Source organism: Tachysurus fulvidraco, chromosome 21, assembly GCF_022655615.1.
Source record: "Tachysurus fulvidraco isolate hzauxx_2018 chromosome 21, HZAU_PFXX_2.0, whole genome shotgun sequence".
Classification (NCBI taxonomy): Eukaryota; Metazoa; Chordata; class Actinopteri; order Siluriformes; family Bagridae; genus Tachysurus; species Tachysurus fulvidraco.
The window spans coordinates 6427918-6451757 of record NC_062538.1 but is presented as its reverse complement, the minus strand read 5'-3'; the positions used below and the strand labels follow the sequence as shown (position 1 = coordinate 6451757).

Sequence of the window (23840 nt, the reverse complement as noted above, 5' to 3'; positions counted from 1 at the left end):
TCAGAACCTGATGTAGTGCGCTCTCCTTAGTGTGTGAATGAGATACAGCCGTGCCACCTCAGAATCTGATGTAGTGCGCTCTCCTTAGTGTGTGAATGAGACACAGCCGCCACCTCAGAATCCGATGTAGTGCGCACTCCTTAGTGTGTGAATGAGACACAGCCGCCACCTCAGAACCCTGATGTAGTGCGTACTCATTAGAGTGTAAATGAAACACAGCCGCCATCTCAGAACCTGATGTAGTGCGCACTCCTTAGTGTGTGAATGAGACACAGCCGCCACCTCAGAACCCTGATGTAGTGCGCCCACATTAGTGTGTAAATGAGACACAGCCGCCACCTCAGAACCTGATGTAGTGCGCACTCATTAGTGGGTGAATGAGACACAGCCGCGCCACCTCAAAACCTGATGTAGTGCGCACTCCTTGTTGTTTGAATGAGACACAGCCGCCATCTCAGCCTCTAATGTAGTGCGCACTACTTAGTGTGTGAATGAGACACAGCCGCCAACTCAGCTCCTGATGTAACATTAGCAAACTGAGCTCACGACAAATGGCCGTCTGCTTTCTGTCTTTGTGTGGGAAAAAAACAATCCATTTAGCTACTTTACCGTCAAAACTCTGCAGAGTCAGGTAAGAAAAAACCTTTTGTTGTCTACAGTAAAGGTTACTACTACTACTCATGTATATCATTAATCCTTTAGATTGCGTGACCTTCAATACATTGATAACGTAGCTAGTTCGCCCTTATACCTATATGCATCTAAATTGTAATATTTCTAAGACACGATGCTCTGATAACCATGAGGAAATGTTATAAAATTAAACCTTGCAGGATATTTTTAGCATGAGGCTAATCGCTGAGGACGTGTAACATAAACTAGCCAGCTAGCTAAATAAACACAAGCGGAACTGATAACAAACAAACGAACCAAATATTAAACAAAAATCTACAAAATAGCTTGGACATGTTTATATTTTTTGATTATTCTTTTCAGGCCCAAGACTACAACACCCACACCCATCCTAACAGCATGTTTATTTCGAAGTCAGTCAATAATTTTACCATGATGCTAATTAGCCGAGCACTGAGACCTAAAATAGTTGCCATGGCCTTAGCAACGAATAATGATATATTGGTTCATGGTATTTAGCACAAATAGATTGGCGTTCATTTTGTAAACAGGCTGTTTTTTGTCCTATCCTGCCTCCTTTTTTGAAAATTTAGTAACGGCAATGTAAAATTATAAAAGTAAAAAAAAAAAACAACAACAAATGTAAAATGTCTGCCAGACAAGGTAGACTAGCATGATTTGTGTGCCTAATAAAGTGGAATTACGTATACACTGAGCATTTAAGACACTGCTATGCGTTACAAACTCATGCCAGGACCACACACACACACACTCTGTCCCCCACACACACACACCCACACACTATGTCAGTGTCACTGCTGTGCTGAGAAATGAGCCCTGTGGGAGGTCCTTTTCACTTAATGGATAGGGTAAATGGGGGTGACAAATTGTTCATAGTGACAAAATGGCCTACTTGGTAGCTTTACCTGACGTTTCAATTCAATTTCATTCATGTAGAACTCTTAACAATAGATTCTGAGTCACAGAGCAGCTTTACAGATGTAAATTTGGATGTAAGGCAGAGCTGACTGTTCGTGAGATTACATGAAGGACAAAGAAACCAGCAGGACTCAGAAAGTACAAATCGATAGTTTCCTTGTGAGATTTATCCACAGAAGCAAGGCTGAGAATCGGGTATAAAAGATCTTTGGGAAAACTTTAGTCCCAGGTGTCTGTGTGAGATGATAAAAGCTTTACAACTTAAAGCATCAGAACCACTAGACAATAGAATAGCTTTTTCAGGTTTATAAATGAACATGGTGTTACGTTCAGCAATACATTTAAGGTACACTAGCTTACAGTACAGAATTATGTTTAAAAAAAAAGGCTTTTTTTGTAGGGATGTGGGAATAAATATCCTTATTCTGAAGTTTGATTTCTAAAGATTTTGAATATAAAAAGGAAAACTTGACATCTGGTTGCCATTACCTTCACCATGCTAGACTAATGACCTTCAGTGTTTTGGATCAAGAGCAGATCCTTCCGTTCTGCACTTCCATAGAGGATAATCTTGGTTTTTGCCTTTCTTAAATTCCTATATGACTTTCTGTTTAAACAATCGAATCCAACACAGCAAGCATGGTTGAAAAGAAATACCTGCCATTCATGTATTCCAACATTTTTGATTTTCTTCAAAAAAGCATTGGGTTTAAACAACTGCCTATGGTTTGTTGTTAAATACATCTAGATAAATAAAAAAAAACCAAACAAACAGGAAATTAATACTGAAATTCTGATAAATTCATGCTCATCATTTTATCATGGGCTTGTTGTTCCACCACTTTCAGAGGGGACTTTATATACAATAAGGTTCAAAAATATTTAGACATTGACAAAGTTATTTTTTTATCTTATCGCTCTACCACAGTATATTGGAGTTGAAAAGGTCAAGATTTGATTTCAAGTGTTGTTTGCATTGGAAATCTGTTGCTGTTTACTCTCTATATGAAGTCTAAAGAGCTGTCACTGCCAATAAATCAAAGCTATTATTTGACTGAAAAATCCAAACAAATTAGTCAGAGAGATAACAAACATTTATTGTAGCCAAGTCAACTATTTGGGACATTCTTAAAACAAGAATATACTGCTGAGCTCAGGGACACCAAATGAAATAGCGAACTGCGCTAGATTAATTCTCCAGGGAAGAAAATCCTTATATATATATATATTAAGTATAATAAAACAATCAAATTTAAATCTGAAAGTCTGCATAATTTTTTGTCAACTTCAGAACTTCAGTGTCTAAATATTTATGGACCTGGTTGTGTGTCCACATATACAGCATTATGCATTCCTGTTAATAGCCAACCAGTGTTGTTTATCTCAGTGTCCTTATCACTTTGTACACAGTAACCTCAGTCAACACTTCTACTTTTACTTGAGTAAATACGTATTTTTTGTACAACAGCACTCGTATTGGCTTCTCCAGCACTGCTGCAGAGAGGCGCACTACGGGAGACGACTGCCACAATGATGACGGTGATGATGAGCAAAGTCTCTCTGTAACACATGTCAGGATGTTGGAGATGAAAGCCAACAAGCTGGAGGAGCAGGTCCGGGATCTCACTGTGAGTCAGAAAGCCTCATTTGTTTAGAACACACTTTAATTTATGTCATCTACATACAAGCTCACATTAGTGTCTTTGGAGTTTATTTATATGACACATTGTAAGACTTTTGCTTACAAAATGTTTGTGGGGAATGTTTGTGGTCTCTCAGTCAAATATTTTTAATTTAAGTTTTAATTTAAAGTCCCAAACAGGAAAAGGGAGGGAAAAGAATAATTCATGATATGTAACTCTACATAAGTTTATTCAATTGCTGTAAGAAAAGTAACATGACACAAATATCTGTAGAATCTGTAAATAGACCCAAGACCTTTATTGATTATTTGAATTAATATAAAGTTTGTCTTTTTGACAGCAACGTTACAAAAGGGCTTTGGCTGACTCTGACAACGTACGGAGAAGAACTCAGAAGTTTGTGGAGGACGCAAAGACCTTTGGTAAAGCTATATGCTTTGAACAGACACGAGCTATCTTTCCATTGTGGTGGAAAAACCCAACTCCAAACAAGCAGTCACATGCAACTCCTGGTTATATAATGGTTATTTGTTTACTTCTAGTGAATTAGAAATGCACTGAACTTTTTATCCACAAACTGACCATCAATTTAGCAAGTGTGTGCCCACCAAAGCAACCTGTTTTAATACCAAGTGCACTTTTTGGGAACTCTGATGTATGTAGCTATGTGAACATTGTGTAGAACCTCCAGTGCATTCAACAAATTCTCAGGTTTGTGTCTAAATGATTAACCCTCCTAATCTAGAGGGTAAATCTTAAATATAGTGCTATTTATAGGTAATAGAGCAGCATTTTGGAAACAAGGTAAGAAAATAATTTTGGCCAAAATTTTGTTGCAAGTATTTAAAATAGATTTTGAAAGCTGGCATACAAAAGCCAGTCATATATTTCTGTGTTTGTTGGTGTGACTTTGACACAAGAAATTCACCAAGAGTTGCAGTCTGTGGTTAAAGATTCCCAATGAAAGAATGTCAAATGTAGGGTCAAATTTTTTGTTATCTCCAGGATTTTGTGTGCCAAAAATGTTAATTTTCTCTCTTTTTAATGATTCTCATACAGGGATTCAAAGTTTCTGCCGTGACCTAGTGGAGGTGGCAGACCTGCTGGACAAAGCTGCAGGAGGCATTAATGTACAGGACACACAGAATATGACTGAAATTACAAACAAACTGCAGCAGGTGTTTTCCAAGCATGGGCTGGAGAAGATGAGACCTGTGGGTGGTGCATACGACCCGTACCAACATCAGATAGTGTGCCATATGCCAGCTGAAGGACTCGAACCTGGAATCATTGCCACTGTGAAGCTAGATGGTTACACGCTGCACGGGCGCACTATTCGCCATGCGCATGTGGGGATCGCTGTAAAAACACAGGACTCTTGATTACTTGTGAATCATTTTGTATTGACTTTACTCTTGTCCTTTTTCTGCTTTCTTCCAAATTATTGATCAACTACAGGAAATTTGGGAATATGTTTGTGTGCATGCATGCACACACACACACTTAAATATATATGTAAATATAGCAATTTTGCTTTGCTCTCTTAAACACTGCATGGTATTAACATTTGCCTCAGATGATCAGAGCCCAAATGGGAGGTGCTTAAGTACAAGAGTGACAAAAGCATGGCCGTGATTCATTTCCAATGTAACCTGGTCCGTCTCTGATGACGTCAAAAAAAAAAAAAGAAAACGCTTAATTTTTGGCAGGTTTGTCATTTTCACGCTAAAGTGACCTGTTTTCTAACTACTCAGACATGCTGTTGATGTCCAGGTGGATTTTCCCCCTGTTGCTTGTGCATGTTGTTAACAACATATTTATTTAATCTCATTATTTCTAATCTCTACATTTTCATACCAGCTATTCAAATCTCCTCTTGTATGAATGCCTTATATTTTCTTGCCATTCACAAATTGGTCCTCACATTCACATTGTGGTTTTTTTTTGTTTTGTTTTTTTAATTAAAGTACATTATGGGACAATTTTAGCACCTTGGTGCCAAATTGAATTGGGCCTGTGATAATTGTTCAGTTATGTAGTTTACAATAAGCTTTTATTTTAATTTATTGCAGCTTACAAGTTTGTTTCTTGAACATATTGTTTTGCTACATTTTGTATTATCCCTATATATATTTTTTTGTGGTTCATTCGTTAATTGGAACTGAAAATAAGACAGTATTTGTATATATATGAGGAAAAACGGCCAACCGTAGTGAAAACTGGCATATATTTATTTGTATCTTTATTTGAAACGTCACCCACTGGACCTTGTTTTCGGGATAAATTTAATTTCCTTTTTTTTCCTCCTTGGATTATTAAAATATTAAACCCCCCTTGTTAGTATAGCTACAAAGGCTTTGCACTATGATATTTGTATTTCATATAATTTTCCCCTTCTATATGATGGAAGAAGGACAAAATGAGTAATGTTGCTTTTTACTGTTGAACAAACTGACAATTTGTAAACATTTATGGTTTTGTGCCTTAATGGTAGATCAGGATTGTCAGAATAACAAACTTTAGCATTTCCTTGATTAATAATTGTCCAGCTTTGAAAAAATATAGTGCACCTTACATTGGTATATGAAGTACACACGAGGTACAGAGAAACCTGTTTGATATTTATATTTTATTGTAATCTTCAATTTGATGTAGTTCACAATCCTGTGTGAATTAGATTTGCGCTTGAAGTTGCATATGGGAGATTTGTATTTTGTGTGCATATCAGTGATGTATGACATGTTTATCACTCTTTATTTTTGTCAAAGTAATATTAAAATGTAAAACAACGTGTAATTATCTGTTCGTATTCTATCAGTGTTGCTATACTTGTACAACATTAACATTATAGCAAACACAAGTGTTTTAAAATAAAAATGATTCATGTGCAAGTATAAAGAAAAAGCCTACTCCGGTGCGCTAGGTGGCGGTGTGGTCACTGTCCACGGTGTGCGAAAGCTAAGAACGACCGGAAGCATGCTGGTAGATGTACCACGTGTGGGTTCTTTTACATATACAACATCTGTTGAGAGAAAGTGTTAAAGATCCCGTCTTTATTTTACGATTGTAAACATGACCAAGACAAAGAAAGAGAAAAGTGTTGCTGCTGAAGAGGAGACAGGAGGGACGGAAAAATCTTACCAGGATTTATTATCTAATATCAACCCCATAGCTAACCCCATGGCCTCGAGGAAATTAAGCAAGAAGCTGTACAAGTGTGTGAAAAAAGGTAAACATGACAATATCTAGATCGTGTGCGACCTTTTGAGTTTACCTATAATACTGTAAAGCTGTTAATCATAGAAAAATGTTTATTTTTCAGCTGCCAAACAGAAACAGATTCGCCGAGGAGTCAAAGAAGTACAAAAGTTCATCAACAAAGGAGAAAAGGGGTAAAAGGAAACATTTATACAAGTGTTACAAGGAGTGCTGTGTGCTTATTTCAACCCAAGATTTATACAGATATATTTTTCTTTTTCTTTAGAATAAAGTACAGATGTTTCAGATGTTTTGTAATGTAAACAATCCTTCTGTCATTTGTTTTTAATTGTTTATAGAAATTGCTTTTTTTTATTCATGCTTGTTTTTAAGTGTTTGAGTTTGACAGTAAAATGAGGTTTTAACGGATTACTACAAGATTTGTGGGATAGTTTTAATCGATACTGATTTATTTCTTAGTGTCAATTCTTGCCCCGTTGTTATGTTAACAGGTTTACATTTAATTTGTCTAATTTTATAATTCCGAGTGATTTACAAATGAGATAAATTTATATGTTCTTCATTACCCATTTCGATTATTAAAGTAAAAACCACTCGCTTGTACTTTTTTTTTTGTCCTGTATGTTCAGGGGGTCTGTGCTGGATAATTTTTTTTTATATATATTTATCATTTCTGCAAACGGTTTTTCCCTTTCTGGCATAATACACACCCACTGCTCCGGGTGTGTGTTCATGGTGTGTGTATGTTCACTGCTGTGTGTGTGCACTTTGGATGGGTCAAATGCAGAGAACGAATTCTGAGTATAGGTCACCGTACTTAGCCGTATGTCACTTTCATAATATAGAATTATTCTAACACTTATTATTCTCACCTTTTCAGGATCGTTGTACTTGCTGGAGATACGCTTCCAATCGAAGTGTACTGCCACTTACCAGTCATGTGTGAGGACAAAAATCTTCCCTACGCCTACATTCCATCAAAAGTGGTGAGAGATCGAATGTTTGCTGTTGTGTTTTGGACAAATGTGTTTGACTTTCCTGCCTTTTTTTTTAAGAAAACCTTTAAAATATGTATACATTTCATAACCTCCTACCTTCGAAACACTTTTGTGCTTTTTTTTTTAATTTTTTTTATTTTAAATATGTTGTGCTTTGCAACAGAACTTGGACGTTTGTCTTTCATTTCTTTCCAGGACTTAGGATCCTCAGCTGGTTCAAAAAGGCCCACTTGTGTGATCATGATCAAACCACATGAAGAATACAAGGAGGCTTATGATGAGTGTATGGAGGAAGTTTCTGCTCTGCCCAAACCTTTATGAGTGCTTTCACTACTGCTGTGGTTGTGGTGTGTGAACATGCACACTATATGTGACAGACAGAAGTTTAGAAGTTGTACTACTTCATTCACATCCTCAATGCTTCATGGACTGTAGAAAGTTGTTGGTTTGGTTTGGCCTGTGACCTCATTAATTCTTATATGAACAGCAGAGATAGTGCCAAATTCATTTTTATTTTTGGTTGAAGCACGGGCTGTATTTCTGTTAAGCCTGTGCTCTTGTATTAAGAGAGTGTTTTATTTTGTCACTATTTTCAGCGGCCATTTTGGATTATTGTTTTTAGTTGTAAGAATGTCTGAAGATTTTTTGATGATGACATGACATTTGGCCCAGATGTCTTTTGAGAACATTCACTGTAGGAAAGTCTTTAAATCAGAAACTTTCTAAAAACACATTAATTAACTTACTCTTGTGCAAAAACATGGCCCAAGAAACGTTCAGAGCCCACTGTATTGTAGTGCATATAACACAGCTTCTTGATGCCATATCAATATTAAAAAAATCCATGTGATCATTATTTGTAACAGTGTCAAGAAAAGGTTATTATGCTCTGTATTAACTTGTTTTATTTTGCTTCAGTTCTTTGTGTTCACTTTTTAATGAATTATAAGTTTGAGTGTGTTAATTGCTAAAACTCATAATTGTGGCCCCTTTTTACCCTTCAGTAGGCCAGATTGAAAAGACTCCAGTTAATGAATTGGTTCAGGTGTGAACGACAGAACAGAATTAAGTAATTTCTCTGTCCTGTTCATTTAAATATTTGTGTTTTCTGTCCTCTGACACACCCAACAAGTTGGGCCATTAATTATTAACCAATTTTAGTTGACTCTGTGTTTGGAGCAGTGAAAACAGAGAAAAAAAGTGAAAAGTGTGGGGTAATCCAAGAACTGGTTTGGGCAACGGCTTCTGTATGAATATAAACAGAGTGAAAACGATTGGCTGGTTTAGTACTTATGTTTATTTAGATACAGGCTCTCTTCACCATGAATGATGACTGCTTCAGCTTGGAGCTCTTCACAAAATCTGTAGCCTTGTTCTGCAGTATTTATTTATTTGGTAATGAACTTATATCTGTCTCAGTGTAATATCTTCGACTTGAACATTATCCTTCCTGTCAACCACAGGGTCGTGCCACAGGGACTCTGTAGCTTAGCACTAGCTACCCACTGTGCTGTGGCCGGAAGTCACGTGACTTCCACTTGCCCCACTGTCACTGCTGGTGCATGATAGAAATATTTCCCAGACTCAGATTATAAATACTCAATACTCAATACTGGTTCAAATCTGTTATGCTTTATGTTACTCCTGCATCTGATCCAGAAATGTCGACTCTTGCTCTTTATTGCAGTTCATGAATAATAGATAATCACAAAAACTATTATATTTATGTTTTACTATTATATTTAAAAAATTGGAGACACATCCAGAATACGGCCAAATGTATGTGGGCACTTGACCATCATAGCAGTCAATCAAATCATACATAGTGCTCTTAAGTATCATTGGCATCCTTCTTTAAAATGAGCCTGTAAAGTATAACATGTGCTTTAAGTATTATTCGCATTAGCAGATTGGGAGTCATTGCAAAAAAAAATGTAGTTACTGCATCACTGTGCATCCCACCTGTATTTTAGTGCAAACATTTAACTATTGTATTTATAGCAATTTAATTATAGTAAAATGTTTTGCATTGTGAAGATCTTCTGCAAGTCAAGAAGCTTTTATTGTCATTTCAGCCATTTATAGCTGTTTCAGCACACAGTGAAATGAGACAACATTTCTCCAGGATAATGGTGCTACATAAAAGAAAGACAGGGCTAGGACTTAAGTAAGCAGTCCTAGATACGTAAAGTGCAACTGTGCAACCTGCAAGACAAAAGACAGTGCAAACAAAAAAATACAAAACAATACACAGAAGACAATACACAAAAACAGTGCTGTAGTGTAAATACTGTATGTTAAATCAATGTTTAGTGTGTGGAAATACTGGAATGAACAGATTAGTATTATAGCAGCAGTTACCTAAGGTATTGTAAAGTATTGTGCAAAACAGCAATCGACTGAAATGAGGGACAGCATGTGCAGAGAGTGTTAGCAGTTTTACATGATGGTGCTTTGGACATGGATGTAAATTGGTGTAGGTCATTGCAGTCCATACAGTTGATTGTGTGTGTATTGTGCTTGGTTCAGTTCAGTTCAGTTATTGAGGAGTTTGATGGCTTGTGGAAAGAAATTGTTAAACAGTCTGGTCGTGAGGGCCCGAAAGCTTCGGTAACTTTTTTCAGACGGCAGGAGGGGGAAGAGTGTGTGTGAGGGGTATGTAGGGTCATCCACAATGCTGTTGGCTTTGCGGATGCAGCGTGTGGTGTAAGTATCCATGATAGAGGGGAGAGAGACTCCAATGATCTTCTCAGCTGTCCTCACTATCCACCGCAGTGACTTACGATCAAGGACGGTGCAGTTCCCAAACCAGACAGTGATGCAGCTGCTCAGAATGCTCTCAATGGTCCCTCTGTAAAACGTTGTCAGTGACGCTGCTGGACAATTCCTATGGTTAGTGTGTCATGATGGTCACAGGATTTGGCTAATGTCACAGTGAAACTAAGGTCTTTGGTGAAATGCATTGAAATGGTCTGTCAGTGGTTTAGTCCACATGATGGCAGCATCGTGTCAGGCAGCAAAAACTTGTCACTCAACTCATCCCTTCTCTCTTTTGCTCATTTTTGTGCAGGCACTTTTTTAAGATGGTTTATATGTAAGAACTTTGAGCTCCTGAACAATCCACTCTTGCAGTGTCCTGCTGTGATCCCACACACATTCATGACCACAATAACACAGTGATATGATTAGAATAGAATTGCTGTGTTTAGTGCAGACACAATGTGTGTGTTAGCTGTTGAAACTGATAAACAAACTTCAAACTCACTTTCATTTCTCACAACCCCGGTGCTTTGTTTTTCTCTGTTGACATCTTAAATAGCTCTGGTGAAATTGTCATTATTGGTCTCGGTCTCATGATGTTTGTTGTGTTTTAGCATTTATTTTACCCAAATCATGTATATAAGCACAAGAGAGGAGTTCTCAGTCTGTCAGACACTTTAAATCCTGAGAGCAGCACTACTCATCATGAGGATTTTTACTTTAGAGGATTTTTATTGTGAGGAAAAAATGTGGAATTAAACAAGTATGCCCAGGATGATACGGTGCTATTGGATAACAACCACAACCACATCTTTGGCTCTTGTTTTAAATGTTCTCTTCAATGGCAGTGGATTATAGCTGAGTTATACACCACTTATTCACTTTCACTACTTTCAACCTTTAGTAAATTGTGGCATCCTGGATGAAGGAGCAGCACCCTCTGGTCATGAAGAACAAAACTGAGCTTCAGCTGAATGAACTGAGTGTCAGGTTGATTTATTTATTTTTTTTGTGTGAAATCAAACCTTGTGGACTTATAAACACCGTACTTTTCATGGCCGCTGGAAGATGTAGAACATCACAAGGAGGGCATCATTATAAGGAATGGAGATCACAATCCCGGTCAAAAGGACGTATTAGACACGTAGATAGGATTGTGCTGCACTGTTTACTCTCAACATTACACACCGCTCTGAGTTAAACACCCTTGGGTCAGTTTTGTCCAGAAATGCAATGACATTGCCAGCACCCATAGCTTCAACAGTTTACTAAACGACTTAGGCGGTATTTTGGTGAACATACTGTTGTGCTTTGTCATTGTTGAATGCGGGTTTCTAGGTGACGAAGGGTTTCTCGGTTGTGTGTTTTTTTTTTTTTTATCTTCTAAATATTCACACTTCACAAAAAAGGTATAAAACCTTACAATTTCTGTCACCTCAGTGGTTTCCTATCCCTTTTTACAAGTACACTGGTGATCTGTTCAGGCGTAAATTTTCAAACAGCTTAAACAAATTGATTTTTTAAAATTGCAAGTTTGATATAAAGTTAGTCAAGACAGTGTTTGTTTTCAGTTTGTTTCAGTTTGTTTCAGTTTCTCTATCTGTTCGGTTAACCTTACACAATTTGCAGGTCATATAATTAGAATATCATCAAAAAGTTGCTTTATTTCACTAATTCCATTCAAAAGTGAAACTTGTATATTATATTCATTCTTTAGACACAGACTGATGTATTTCAAATGTTTATTTTTATTTATTTATTTTATTTTGATGATTATAATTGACAACTAAGGAAAATCCCAAATTCAGTATCTCGGACAATTAGAATATTACTTAAGACAAATACAAATAAAGGATTTTTAGAAATCTGGGCCAACTGTAAAGTATGAAGATGAAAAATTTTGAGCACGTACAGCACTCAATACTTAGTTGGGGCTCCTTTTGCCTGCTCAGGTGTTATGAGAGCCCAGGTTGCTCTGATAGTGGCCGTCAGCTCTACGGCATTGATGGGTCTGGCATATTGCATTTCCCTCTTCACAATCACCATAGAATTTCTATGGGATTAAGGTCAGGTGAGTTTGCTGGCCAATTAAGAACAGGGATACCATGGTCCTTAAACCAGGTACTGGTAGCTTTGGCACTGTGTGCAGGTGCCAAGTCCTGTTGGAAAAATGAAATCTGCATCTTCGTAAAGTTGGTCAGCAGCAGGAAGCATGAAGTGCTCTAAAACGTCCTGGTATACGGCTGCGTTGACCTTGGACCTCAGAAAACACAGTGTACCAACACCAGCAGATGACATGGCACCCTAAACCATCACTGACTGTGAAAACTTTACACTGGACCTCAAGCAACATGGTTTGTGTGCCTCTCCTCACTTCCTCCAGACTCTGGGACCCTGATTTCCAAAGGAAATGCAAAATTGACATTCATCAGAGAACATAACTTTGGACCACTCAGCAGCAGTTCAGTCCTTTTTGTCTTTAGCCCAGGCGATATGCTTCTGACGCCATCTGTTCACTTCATGCTTCCTGCTGCTGACCAACTTTATGGAGATGCAGATTTCATTTTCCAACAGGACTTCATTTTCCAACAGCAACCTGGGCTCTCAAAACACCTGAGCAGTGCCACAGACTGATGGAATCCATGCCATGCCGCATTGCTGCAGTAATTCAGGCAAAAGGAGCCCCAACTAAGTATTGAGTGCTGCACATGCTCATACTTTTCAGTTGGCCCAGATTTCTAAAAATCCTTTCTTTGTATTGGTCTTAAGTAATATTCTAATTTTCCCAGATACTGAATTTAGGATTTTCCTTAGTTGTCAGTTATAATAATCAAAATTAAAAGAAATAAAAATTTTAAATATATCAGTCTGTGTGTTTCACATTTTGAATGGAATTAATGAAATAAATCAAGTTTTTGATGTTATTCTAATTATATGACCAGCACCTGTAAATGGTTAAAGATAATGCCTTCAGATTTTAGATGCTTATAAATGTGTACAGATATTTCATTAACTGATTTTTGCCGTCAGTATTTTGCTAAACTGTTCTGAGGGATTTCAGCTCACTAGTAAGTGAAAGCTGTATCTGGTTAAGGTTTTTCACTGATGCATGGGTTCAAGCCCAGAACTGCCATTGAGACACTTTTGTGCCCTTGAGCACAAAACTTCCTTCATCTTAACAAGCTAACATCAATTCCTATATGAGGTGTAAATCTTTTTTGGAGGAAAGCATGTAAAAGGTATGTTCTTATGATGTTTATTCGGTCTTCTGTGTTGTTTGGTTATAATTTTTAAGGCTCTGTGCAAATTCTGTAACTGCCCTCTCTCTCACGTTGTAAATAGTAGACCTTCCACATGGTTGATCATGTATGACAAGCCCCAGTGTTCAAAACATAACAAGCTCAGAGTTACAAGGCACTATACTCTTTCACAACCCCAAGCTCTCTCTCTCTCTCTCTCTCTCTCTCTCTCTCTCTCTCTCTCTCTCTCTCTCTCTCTCTCTCTCTCTCTCTCTCTCTCCTTTTTTATAGCTACTTCATATCTCTTCATATTTTCCTTTCTCTTTTTTCCATTCTTCTGTTGACCCGCTTAACGTACCAGGCTGGTTGTGTAAGACGGAAAAGAACGGAGGATGCAGGCAAAGCACACGAATCATGCAGTTGATGTTGTGTGTGTGTAATTACACTTCCTCTTCTGCACCCAGGCTTGGCTACAGCACTTCTTGGAAGTTGGGATGTCTTATTTAGAGTTTGGCACTGTCCTTGTGCTGTTTATTGTGTCAACAGAGCACCTGCCGCCTGTCCTCGTCTCGCTGGCATTAGCACGCGCCGTTGTGACACCCTCACCGCCTACCACTCCCTTGGCTCCAAATTTGTACTCATCACTTCATCAGCAGTCCACCAGATTTAAAGAGTGAAAGGGGTTCTGATTAAAGGGAAATAATCATGCAAAAAAAAAGTTTATTTAGTACATTACCCTCAAAAACATGAATGAACTAATTCTAAATTCCCCACGCTTGTTCTTGTGGTGCGCAATTCACTTTTTCCTCCTTATCTGGTGCAGCCTTGTGCATTGCATGTAGCAGCCAGGTGCAGGTGATGAAGCAGGTGTAGAAAGAGATTTATTGATTTGAATCGTATTTTGAAACAGAGTCTTCTCACTGCCAGCAAACACTCTGTCACTCAGAAGGGACAGGATGGACAGATGTAGTTTTGCGTTTCCTCCAGTCAACGGAACAATTTCTGAATAGCTTTTGCGCTGTTGATTGCCGCCGAGGGTAAAGAAAGGTTTGTAAATCATGATAAGGATTTTCTGTGGGAAGGCAACAGTTCTGGCAGTTGAGTACGTAAATGTAAAAGTTGGTGTCAAACTTAGACGAACTACTGGTTGACCTTTATTTGCATAACACTGACATTTAAATGGTGTGTGTGTGAGCGTATATGTGTGTGTCAAGTTATGTGAGAGTCTGCAGGACAGCCTTGGGGCAACGTGTTCTCCTTTCACTGGAGGCTTGTGGGGGCTTGTTCCATGACTTTGACAGCTTTGCAGATCATAAACTCCTGTCAGCTCAGGTCTACACTTGAGTGCACTGAAACAGTACACTCACCATCGGAGATCAGCACAGCCATCTATTGTTGTTCTAACGGAGAGTAAGCTTCTGATAACTGATAAACTACTGGTGTCAAGCAACCATTTGACACAAGCATCTTTTTTCCCTTTGTCACCTTGCTAATCATTATCTTTAAATGTTCAGTCAAAGTAATTCTGACATTTCAGTTCGCATTACGCTAATACTAATGTGGAACTGAAGTCAATCATCTGCTTATATTCTGATTCTCAGGTTACGTTTTTCAGCATTCAAATCATTTCTGGATCATTTTAATTTTTTTATTTTAACTAATCTAAAAATTACAAACCCCACCGATTAGTTATACAAAAAGTTATACAAAAAGAATCAATAATTTGCCTTAACATGAATAACAGAATAACACGTCAACACATATGTTAATCTTTAAATAGATTCCTATAAATATGAAAGCCAGTTATTCAAAATTTGAAAGTCAACTTAAAGGCAGTTGGCCACCAGGCCAAAAAGGTCACGCAGGTGCAATGTGAAAGTGTCTAGGACTTTCAAGACTTTCTGTCCAGTGATGATGGAAACTGGCTTTTTGGTTTTCTTCGCAGTAAGCAGCAGTCCCCCCCCCCCCCCCCCGCTCCACACAGCTGCAGGCTTTAACTGAAGACCATGGCCCAGCATAGTCGGTGTGATCTGAACTGAATGTGTCATCAGCATATGTAAATGTGTGTCTGGAAGCCAGTGTTATAATGCAGTTTGACACACTTTCATGTCTATTTTATCAGCTTTCAAACAACACTCTCTGTTACCTTTGCTGGCTTTTTAATTTTGGGCACTCATTCAAAGCCTTATTCCTACCGCATCTCCACATGTGCAGGCTGAATTATTGTTTGTCTTAAAAGTTCATAGAGAACATTAAACCCCTTGTATTTTCTTGAATTCTTATGCCTTGTAACCACAACATAATTACACACATATGCACACATACACACGCACACTTCCAAAAGGTTTGAAACAAATGTATGATGGTATAAATTATCACTCAAAAAAAAATACCACTTCATGTTTGCGATCAGAATTACAATCAGTCATAAAGAACAAATTTTATTTCAACACACCACTCTAATCTTGTGGATCTCAGACAGTTGAACAATCTAGACAGTTACAATTTATCTGACCCAGTGCAAGCATCACTGAGAATATCAGCATTATCTCTGAGCTGTCAGTAGTTTTTTTTTTTTACCTGCTACTTAAATCCGTTGCTTCTTTCCAGGCGACAGAATTCATGGAACCTGGGGTTTCATGGTACTGTGACCATGGTGATGTTCTGAAGTGTATGTTTATGTGTATTTGTTTACTCTGACATCTCAAGGCAAACCCGTGGGACTGGAAACATAAGATACGGGCAGGGAGATGAGTTATAGGGGTCGCTGTGTAGGGAGCTAAAGAAGGGCAGGCTGGGGCAGGAGAACTATAACAGGGGAGATACCCAAAAGTCGATACCTAATACACCTTACTGTTCAACTTTCACCTACTATTGAACTATTGAACTTGTTAGTGTTATATCTGTTGGTTCAAGAATCTCTATCTATCCATATATCTATCTATACACACACTATGATTGATATGTAGATAAGTATAGATATTTATTAATTTAACATCATTTGTATTTTATTTATATTTGGCCATTTGAATTTATAGCAGTGCAATGGATCGTAAACAATGCATATGAGCTGCTACTTGAACAGTACAGTGATATGACAAGCCTGTGCATCACAGTACAGACATCATGCTCAGGTGAGTATCACATTAAACATCCTAACTGTACATTGGTCTTTACATTTTTTTTATTTATATAAAGTTTAAATTTACAGATTTATTTATTATTGGGCAATCAATTAGTCATTACTAGCTAATGTAATAAGAAGTACAGTATTAGTAAAGAACAAATTAAACTAAATTAGATTCATATACATTAATTAATTACATATTATTTTTTTAAAATTCCATTTTTACATTTTTTTTGTTGTAAGGGGGCATGGTGGATAAGTGGTTGCCTGGCAGCTCTATGGTTTTGGGTTCAATTCTTACCTCTCACCTTTCTACTGTACCTGTGTGCTAAGGTTAACTCTGTGTAATCCGGTTTCCTCCCCAGTTTAAAGACATGTGTTGTCACCCATCTCATGCTCTGTGTTTCCTGGGATAAACGCCACATGTCCTGTGACCGTGTGTAGGATAAACGGTACGAAAATGGAATTATCTGAACATGAAAGTTCTTAATGATGTTACTGTGAAAGCGTGCATGATTTCACATAATGACTGGGAATGATTTTTTTGTTAATTGCATTTCACCACGTTACGCCCTGAAATTCAGGCAACATCGTGCCAATATGAAAAGTAGAAAACAAAATGTAATGCACTTTGATGTGAAAAATAAACAAATCATGTTAAAAAGTGAAACAACCACAAAAAAATTATATGTGAAAAGATAAATCCACAGACATTTGATTTTTTTAAGCAGTATAAAAATTATAAATATTAATCAAATTTTATTTCATTTTAGCATATTGGTTTAGTAATTTAGGAGCATTAGTTCTATAGATCAGTGAGTGATTAAAGCATATAAATATGTGTGTAGCTGTGTGCTTTTGTCTTTTGCTGAGTAGACCATTTTGCCTTAGTAAGTTTTGTATGAAATCGGATGGGAACATAGGAAACATTCCTGATACATTTGTTTTACCAATGAATAAACAGGAAAACTAAATCAGATTTATTACTCTGCAGCAACATGTACCAATTGTTAATCTATATGCAAACAACACATGTTTGGCAGTTATGAGATGGAACTGTTCATAACCGAATCCTGAGGAGGCTTTGCCCCTTTTGGAGCTCCCTGCCGGCATTTTCTGTATTAGGTCCTGAGTTCCCCCGTGAACATCTGCTCTTTTTGATGCAACCAGTTTTTCCCCACACCTGCACTTGATGGAGCTGCAGGGCATCTTTAATCGAACTTACTATCTCTACCCCCCATCGTGACCTGTGTTTACAAACAACGCTGGCCTCTTGATGTGGCATGTGTCAGTAAATACCAAGCACACTTACGCTGTTGTTGGACTAGAGGCAGCTTGTTGCAATTCACATGTCCCAATTAGAGGAACCCACTACTGCTGGTTCAGACAGGATTAAAGTTGTTGTATCAATAAAGATAAAAGTGGGAGCGTGTGGTGAAAGGATTGGGTTGGGCAATGCTCAAAAGACAACTGTAGCTGTAGCTGTGTGTGGCTCTGCGTATGACTAGCCCATGCCGCTGCTATCAATTATATATATAATTACAATTGTGTAGCTTCTTTAGTGCTCTGCAATTCTGTACAAAAAAATAAAAGACTGAAAAATGCATTTAGTATAATTTTTTATAGATATTTTTGCATTTCTTTGGTGAATTGCATTTCATTGGTTAATTTTTTGCATTTCTTTGGTTTAATGTTAAAAAAAGTTTTTTACTTGATGAAGTTAAATTCATCATTGTCAGAAGATTTATCAATCAAACAGAAAGCAACTGACTCATCACACTGAGACGAGGACGTAAAGAACAGTCGGGTGCTGATCTAAATCACGCAGGCAGGCAGGCAGGCAAGAAGGCAGGCAGGCAGGCAGGCAGGCAGACTACAGTAAATATCAGGCACACTTTCTGTGTAGCTTAGATCCAATCATTTAGATAAGAAAGATAAGTGCTAAATGGAGAGAATTTTATTGTGTGCAGATAGTAGATGACTCTGTTTTGGAAATAAACAATACATGGAGGAAGGAGGTCAGGAATGTATACAGCAGAAGTGCCAAAAGCAGGAGGTCGAAGACTACAGCATATCCCACCTTTATCTGCCAATCAGAACACAACTGATCATGTCATTTACATACTGGACCACTGTGTGACTTAATTAGCCAAATGAGTTAAACTTTATATAAATGTACTGTAAATAGGGCATTCAGACTAACATACAAAGGTCATTATTACCTTGTCTGGCATTACTGATCCGAATGGCAAGACTTCCATGTAGGTATATAGCTTCATTTGCACTGCCCTATATACATTTTAAAGTGACATGCTTTAAAGTAACGCCAGAATCTGTTCCTAATGGATCTTTAGATTGATGAATCATTAGGTGTTTTGTCAGAGCCAGAAAGGTTTCGTTGCACCACAAATGTTCCTCTTGTCACTTCATGACGGGATCGTTGATGTGAATTTTGGAGTTTACTGTGATGAGAAAAAAACTGAATAATGAGTAAAATATTTTTTAGAGAAACTACTGTAAAACTGTTCTTTTTGTGAACCAAAAATTAGTTTATCATTAGTTAGTGCATCATTACTCTATTTTGCTACTAAAACTCACTACTAAAAATTGCTAAAGCTACTAAAACAGAACTACATTTTCATTCATGAAATTGTAGAAATTAAGTATTTCAGTTTAGAATTACAAAGCTATAACATTTTAATTCAAGATGCAATAGTTATGAACAATTATTAAATGTAAGATGTGTATTAGGGTCATTTCTGATGGTTTGAAAATGAAAAGTTGCATTTTTATTATTTTTTCAAAATAAATAGATTTATTTACAGTCATTAAAAATGGGTTTTAGGGGTCCCTTAAAGTTCCTATGATAGACATTGGCTATATAAGGGATTTTAGTTTTCTATAAGTGTTAGACTTGGAATCTGTTCTGATAGAGAAACACCAAGTTATTTTTGGAATTAAAATCTTTCCCCAGAAAGACAACTGAAATCTAATCTTTTGGTCTAAAGAGTGTATATTTTACATTATTTGTATGTTTGGGCTTTTAAGATGGAGCTTTAGGGGATAAGACTACAAAACATTAACTATCCCATGAACACTAAAATTATGTCGAAACTGTGATCTTTTGTCTTTTAAAATGAACTATAGTTTAACACGGATGTGGTGTGTGTGTAGTAGCAAAGTGTCCTTTATTTTAATATCCTTGTTTTTAGGAAGGAAAGCTGTGTGGCTGCTGTGGCCTGCCTTGCCAGAGGGAAAGAGTTTGAATGCTGACTCCAAGGCTAAGGAAAATTAGCCAATTGATGACATCAGCATTTCCAAATGGATTTTCTCTTTGGGAGTTTTTCACCATTGGCAAATCCATATTCTAAACACAAAGAGCCTTTTGTTGTAATTGTTATTTTTAATAATTGGGCATCATGAGCAAAACGTACAAAACGTTTCTTTCAGTTCCTTGTTTGTTTTAGGTGACATGGAATCCCCTCTAATTATTACTGGCAAAATTACTGGCTTGATCTTATTGATATTCTAATCAAAATTAATTAAAAATCATCTTTGTTTAATTGTCTGAGATGAACTATATCATTTCAATCACACCTTTAAGCAGATATTGATTATTAAGCAGATATTAACAGAATGAACTCTGTTTACTTGCACGGTTGTCACTGGACTAGACATTTTAGATGGGAAAAGTTTGTATAGTTTTTTTTGTTGAGTTTTCTTCTTTTCATCTAAAAGTTGTAATTGGGGCGACTGCACCTTGAAACCCAGAGGAACAAGTTTTTCATCATTTATCTTTTTTTTCCTGCTGTCAAACCTGTCTTTTCCCCCCTTTTTTTTAGAGTTTGTTGTTCAACGGATCCTTTGGCTATCCCCCTGACACACCCCCACACCCGTCATGTGGATCAGTGACTAAAATAACAAATACCTTCTGTCTGCTACCAGCAAAGACATTAAAGCTTAATTAATTTTTATTTGCATTTTTTCCCAGCGCATGGGGTTTTTTATGATTAGATTTCACATCATTGAAATGACTGAAATATCGCAGAAAAGAAAAGTTTTGTAAAGAAAGGTTTTGTAATGTGTATACTCTTGTGTATAATTCTTGATTTGTGTGATATAAACTACTTATACAAAAAATGTCAGTTTCATTTTGCCTTTATTTCTGCACAGATACATATACACAAACATATATCACATTAACAAAATATTAAAAAAAAAAACAACAACACCCAAATACATTACAGTCAATGCAGTGAATGGTTCATACACTGGAAGTATTTTACAAAGAAAACATCATTATCACATTAAAAATACTTAGTCCTAATCTGAAACGAGACACAGTTAGGGATGAGAGCCGAGTGTGTGAGTGTTCACACAACGAAGTCAATAGGGGGAAGGGGAGAGCTCGTCTCTTAGTGCTGGATCTGCTGACTCAGATAAAACTGTGGGGATTTAGGTAACTGTTTTAGCCAACTGACTTGTCAAGTGCCGGGTGGAAAACACACTTTGATTCCTCTTTTACTTACACGTCGGTGCCATCCCGTGGATACACCATGCCAGCAGAGTCCAGGCTTGGGTAGAGATTGCTACTGAACTGACTAAGAATTGAGTCACTGTAGCTGCCTGTGTAATGAGCAGGCGAGGAAGAGATGCTTGTTTGATGCGAGGGAGGAATCTGCGTCTCCCACTGTGGTACTGTAGCACGTGGTGAATAGGAGCCGAAACCCCCAGCTGGGGAGACCCTTTGAGTGTCTAAAGACACACCCAGGGGCATAGATGGGAGCAGAGCACCCTCTCGCATGCTGCTTGAACCTGAGACCATTTCATTCATCTGAGACAAGAAGCCATTAAGGCAGGGGGCTATGCCTGATGAAACCGGAGATGGTCCTCTTTCGGATTCATGGCTAGTGTTGTTCTGGTCTTTTGGACTGGATGCAGTAGAGTCTGTTTCTGTGTAGCCTTTCCCCTCTTCTTCAGGCAGGGTATCTGATTTTCTCTTTCTCTTGCGACGGAAGTTACCATTGTCAAACATTTTCTCACAATTTGGATCAAGAGTCCAGTAGTTGCCTTTTCCTGCATGCAAATATAATATAAATTGCATTACTTCCATAAACATTACTTAATTTTCAAGATTTTAATATGATATATATATATATATATATATATATATATATATATATATATATATATATATATATATATATATATATATATATATATATGTATGTATGTATGTATATATTTATTTATATTTATATATATATAAAATAAGGGAAAATAAAGTCTTACCTGGATCATCATCATCCCTTGGCATCTTCATGAAACAGTCGTTGAGTGAAAGATTGTGACGAATTGAGTTCTGCCAGCCGGCTTTGCTCTTGTTGTAGAAGGGGAAGTTGTCAGCTACATACTGATAGATTTGACTGAGTGTGAGCCTGCGATTTGGGGCACCGTTTATAGCCATGGCAATCAAAGCTGAGTAAGAATATGGTGGTCTCACAAGTTTCATCAGGTCTTCTTGAGAAGGCAAAGAAAACCAGCTGAAACCCCCTTCAGCACCCCCCATTCCTCCCGCACCAAGATAGGGTCTATGCATCCCGTAGGGCTGCGGCCCTCCTCCGAGGTTGGCTGCAGCATTCAGCCCAGGGCTACTGAACCACAGATAAGGGTTGGTGGAAGGGGTGGCATAGTCCACCATGTCACTGGCAGATGGCAAAGTCTGTTGTGGGCTCGGCAGAGGTGGAGAGCTGTAGAAGTTGTCGTTGTACAGGCTGTACTCTTGAGATTCCTGACCCATTGTGTGGAATTGGGGTGACAGGGCTTGTGGCACAAATGATGTCATGCTCACCCTAGTTTTCCAGTTGGAGATGAAAACAAGGTGTTGGAGTAATTCAGTCTTCTTTGTCCCACTGTATGTCCAGCTCAAGTGGGTTGGTCAGGTGCACCATAACCTGCTACCTGTATCACCTGGAATATTTATACCTCTTTGGTCACACCCTCTCTAATCTGATTGGCTGTTCCATGGACACATCACGCCTAATTTGTTTTTGATGGAATTAGAGGCGGGGTGGAAAACACCTTTTGAGAAGTAAAGCTTGGAAACATGTTCTTGGAAATTGCCTTGAATTAAAGTTGTTGAATTGCTGTAAAATTGCTGTAAAATTGTTGCTTTACTCAACCTTATTCAAGATCTCAAGATACAAAGATGAATTCAGTGTCTCCAAGAAACACATTTAAAGGCACTATTGTTATTAACCTACATTCATCACTACTTATTAATAATAAGGACATAATGTATAAATTATAGGAGCGATTGATACATTACACACACACACACACACACACACACACACACACACACACACACACACACACACACACACACACACACATGTATGTATGTATAACACTAAAATAAAATTAAACAAACAAAATAAAAAACAAGAAATCTTTTAAGATCTTACTTTTAAGTAAAAGCTGCAGTTTTTGTTTAAAACAAGACAAAACAATACAAAAAGAAACTAAACCCATAACCTCAACCTTTTTATTTACAAAACAAAAACTAAAAATACTAAAATAACTAAAAAGGAATATTTCAACCCTTTGAAGTTTTAAAAAATTTGAAACTCTTTTCTTGACCAGATAAATGTCCACACAAGGTCAGACATTTCAAAATGTAAAATATTCCTATCCTTGCGGAGACATTTGGTCCCCACCAAGATATAAAAACACAACCCTCCAAAACAAAACACACACACACACACCACTGGAACTCTCCACATAAAGATAAATGTCCACACAAGGTCAAACATTTCAAACATTTTTATTCTTGCGGAGACATTTGGTCCCCACCAAGAAAAACCCTCCAAAGCAACACTCACATACACACACACGCACACACACACACATATATACACACATGCACACACACACATGCACACACACACTCACACACACACACACACACACACACACACACACACACACACACACACACACACACACACACACACACACACACACACACTACTGGAACTCTCCGTACCTGAGTGCAGCAAACACCCCCCCCCCCCCCCCCCCACACACACACACACTCCCACCCCAGCTGAGCGCGCGCGTTTCATTCACCTGCTCATGGAGAAGCGCGTGGCATCAGAGCGCACCTGCACGCTGCTCCACTAGAGGCGACGAATAAATATAAACGTGTCAATTACTGACTCACACATAACATGACTGTCGCATCATAATAATAAGTTAGGATGATTTCCAGAATTTTTTT

The 23840-nt window shown here is 37.7% G+C and overlaps 3 protein-coding genes and 1 long non-coding RNA gene across 4 annotated transcripts; 3 read left to right on the top strand and 1 right to left on the bottom strand.

The window, feature by feature from the left end:
• Positions 1 to 473: 473 nt before the first annotated feature.
• Positions 474 to 6011, top strand: grpel2 (GrpE-like 2, mitochondrial). Its single transcript, XM_027156615.2, has 4 exons — positions 474 to 631; positions 3041 to 3200; positions 3556 to 3637; positions 4275 to 6011. Exons 1-4 carry the CDS (start codon positions 552 to 554, stop codon positions 4595 to 4597), a joined length of 645 nt encoding a protein of 214 aa, XP_027012416.1. The 5' UTR covers positions 474 to 551; the 3' UTR covers positions 4598 to 6011.
• A 147-nt stretch (positions 6012 to 6158) lies between these two features.
• Positions 6159 to 8288, top strand: nhp2 (NHP2 ribonucleoprotein homolog (yeast)). Its single transcript, XM_027156628.2, has 4 exons — positions 6159 to 6444; positions 6538 to 6607; positions 7315 to 7420; positions 7628 to 8288. The coding sequence occupies exons 1-4, from the start codon at positions 6288 to 6290 to the stop codon at positions 7751 to 7753; spliced, it is 459 nt and encodes a 152-aa protein (XP_027012429.1). The 5' UTR covers positions 6159 to 6287; the 3' UTR covers positions 7754 to 8288.
• Positions 8289 to 13831: 5543 nt separating this feature from the next.
• LOC125139812 lies at positions 13832 to 20540 on the top strand. The gene is made up of 3 exons (XR_007138936.1): positions 13832 to 16565; positions 16924 to 17010; positions 19771 to 20540. It is a non-coding gene; the product is annotated as an uncharacterized LOC125139812 (long non-coding RNA).
• A 160-nt stretch (positions 20541 to 20700) lies between these two features.
• foxi3a (forkhead box I3a) lies at positions 20701 to 22866 on the bottom strand. The gene is made up of 2 exons (XM_027149377.2): positions 21851 to 22866; positions 20701 to 21634 (listed from the first exon to the last, which is right to left on the bottom strand). Exons 1-2 carry the CDS (start codon positions 22401 to 22403, stop codon positions 21084 to 21086), a joined length of 1104 nt encoding a protein of 367 aa, XP_027005178.1. The 5' UTR covers positions 22404 to 22866; the 3' UTR covers positions 20701 to 21083.
• Positions 22867 to 23840: the final 974 nt, after the last annotated feature.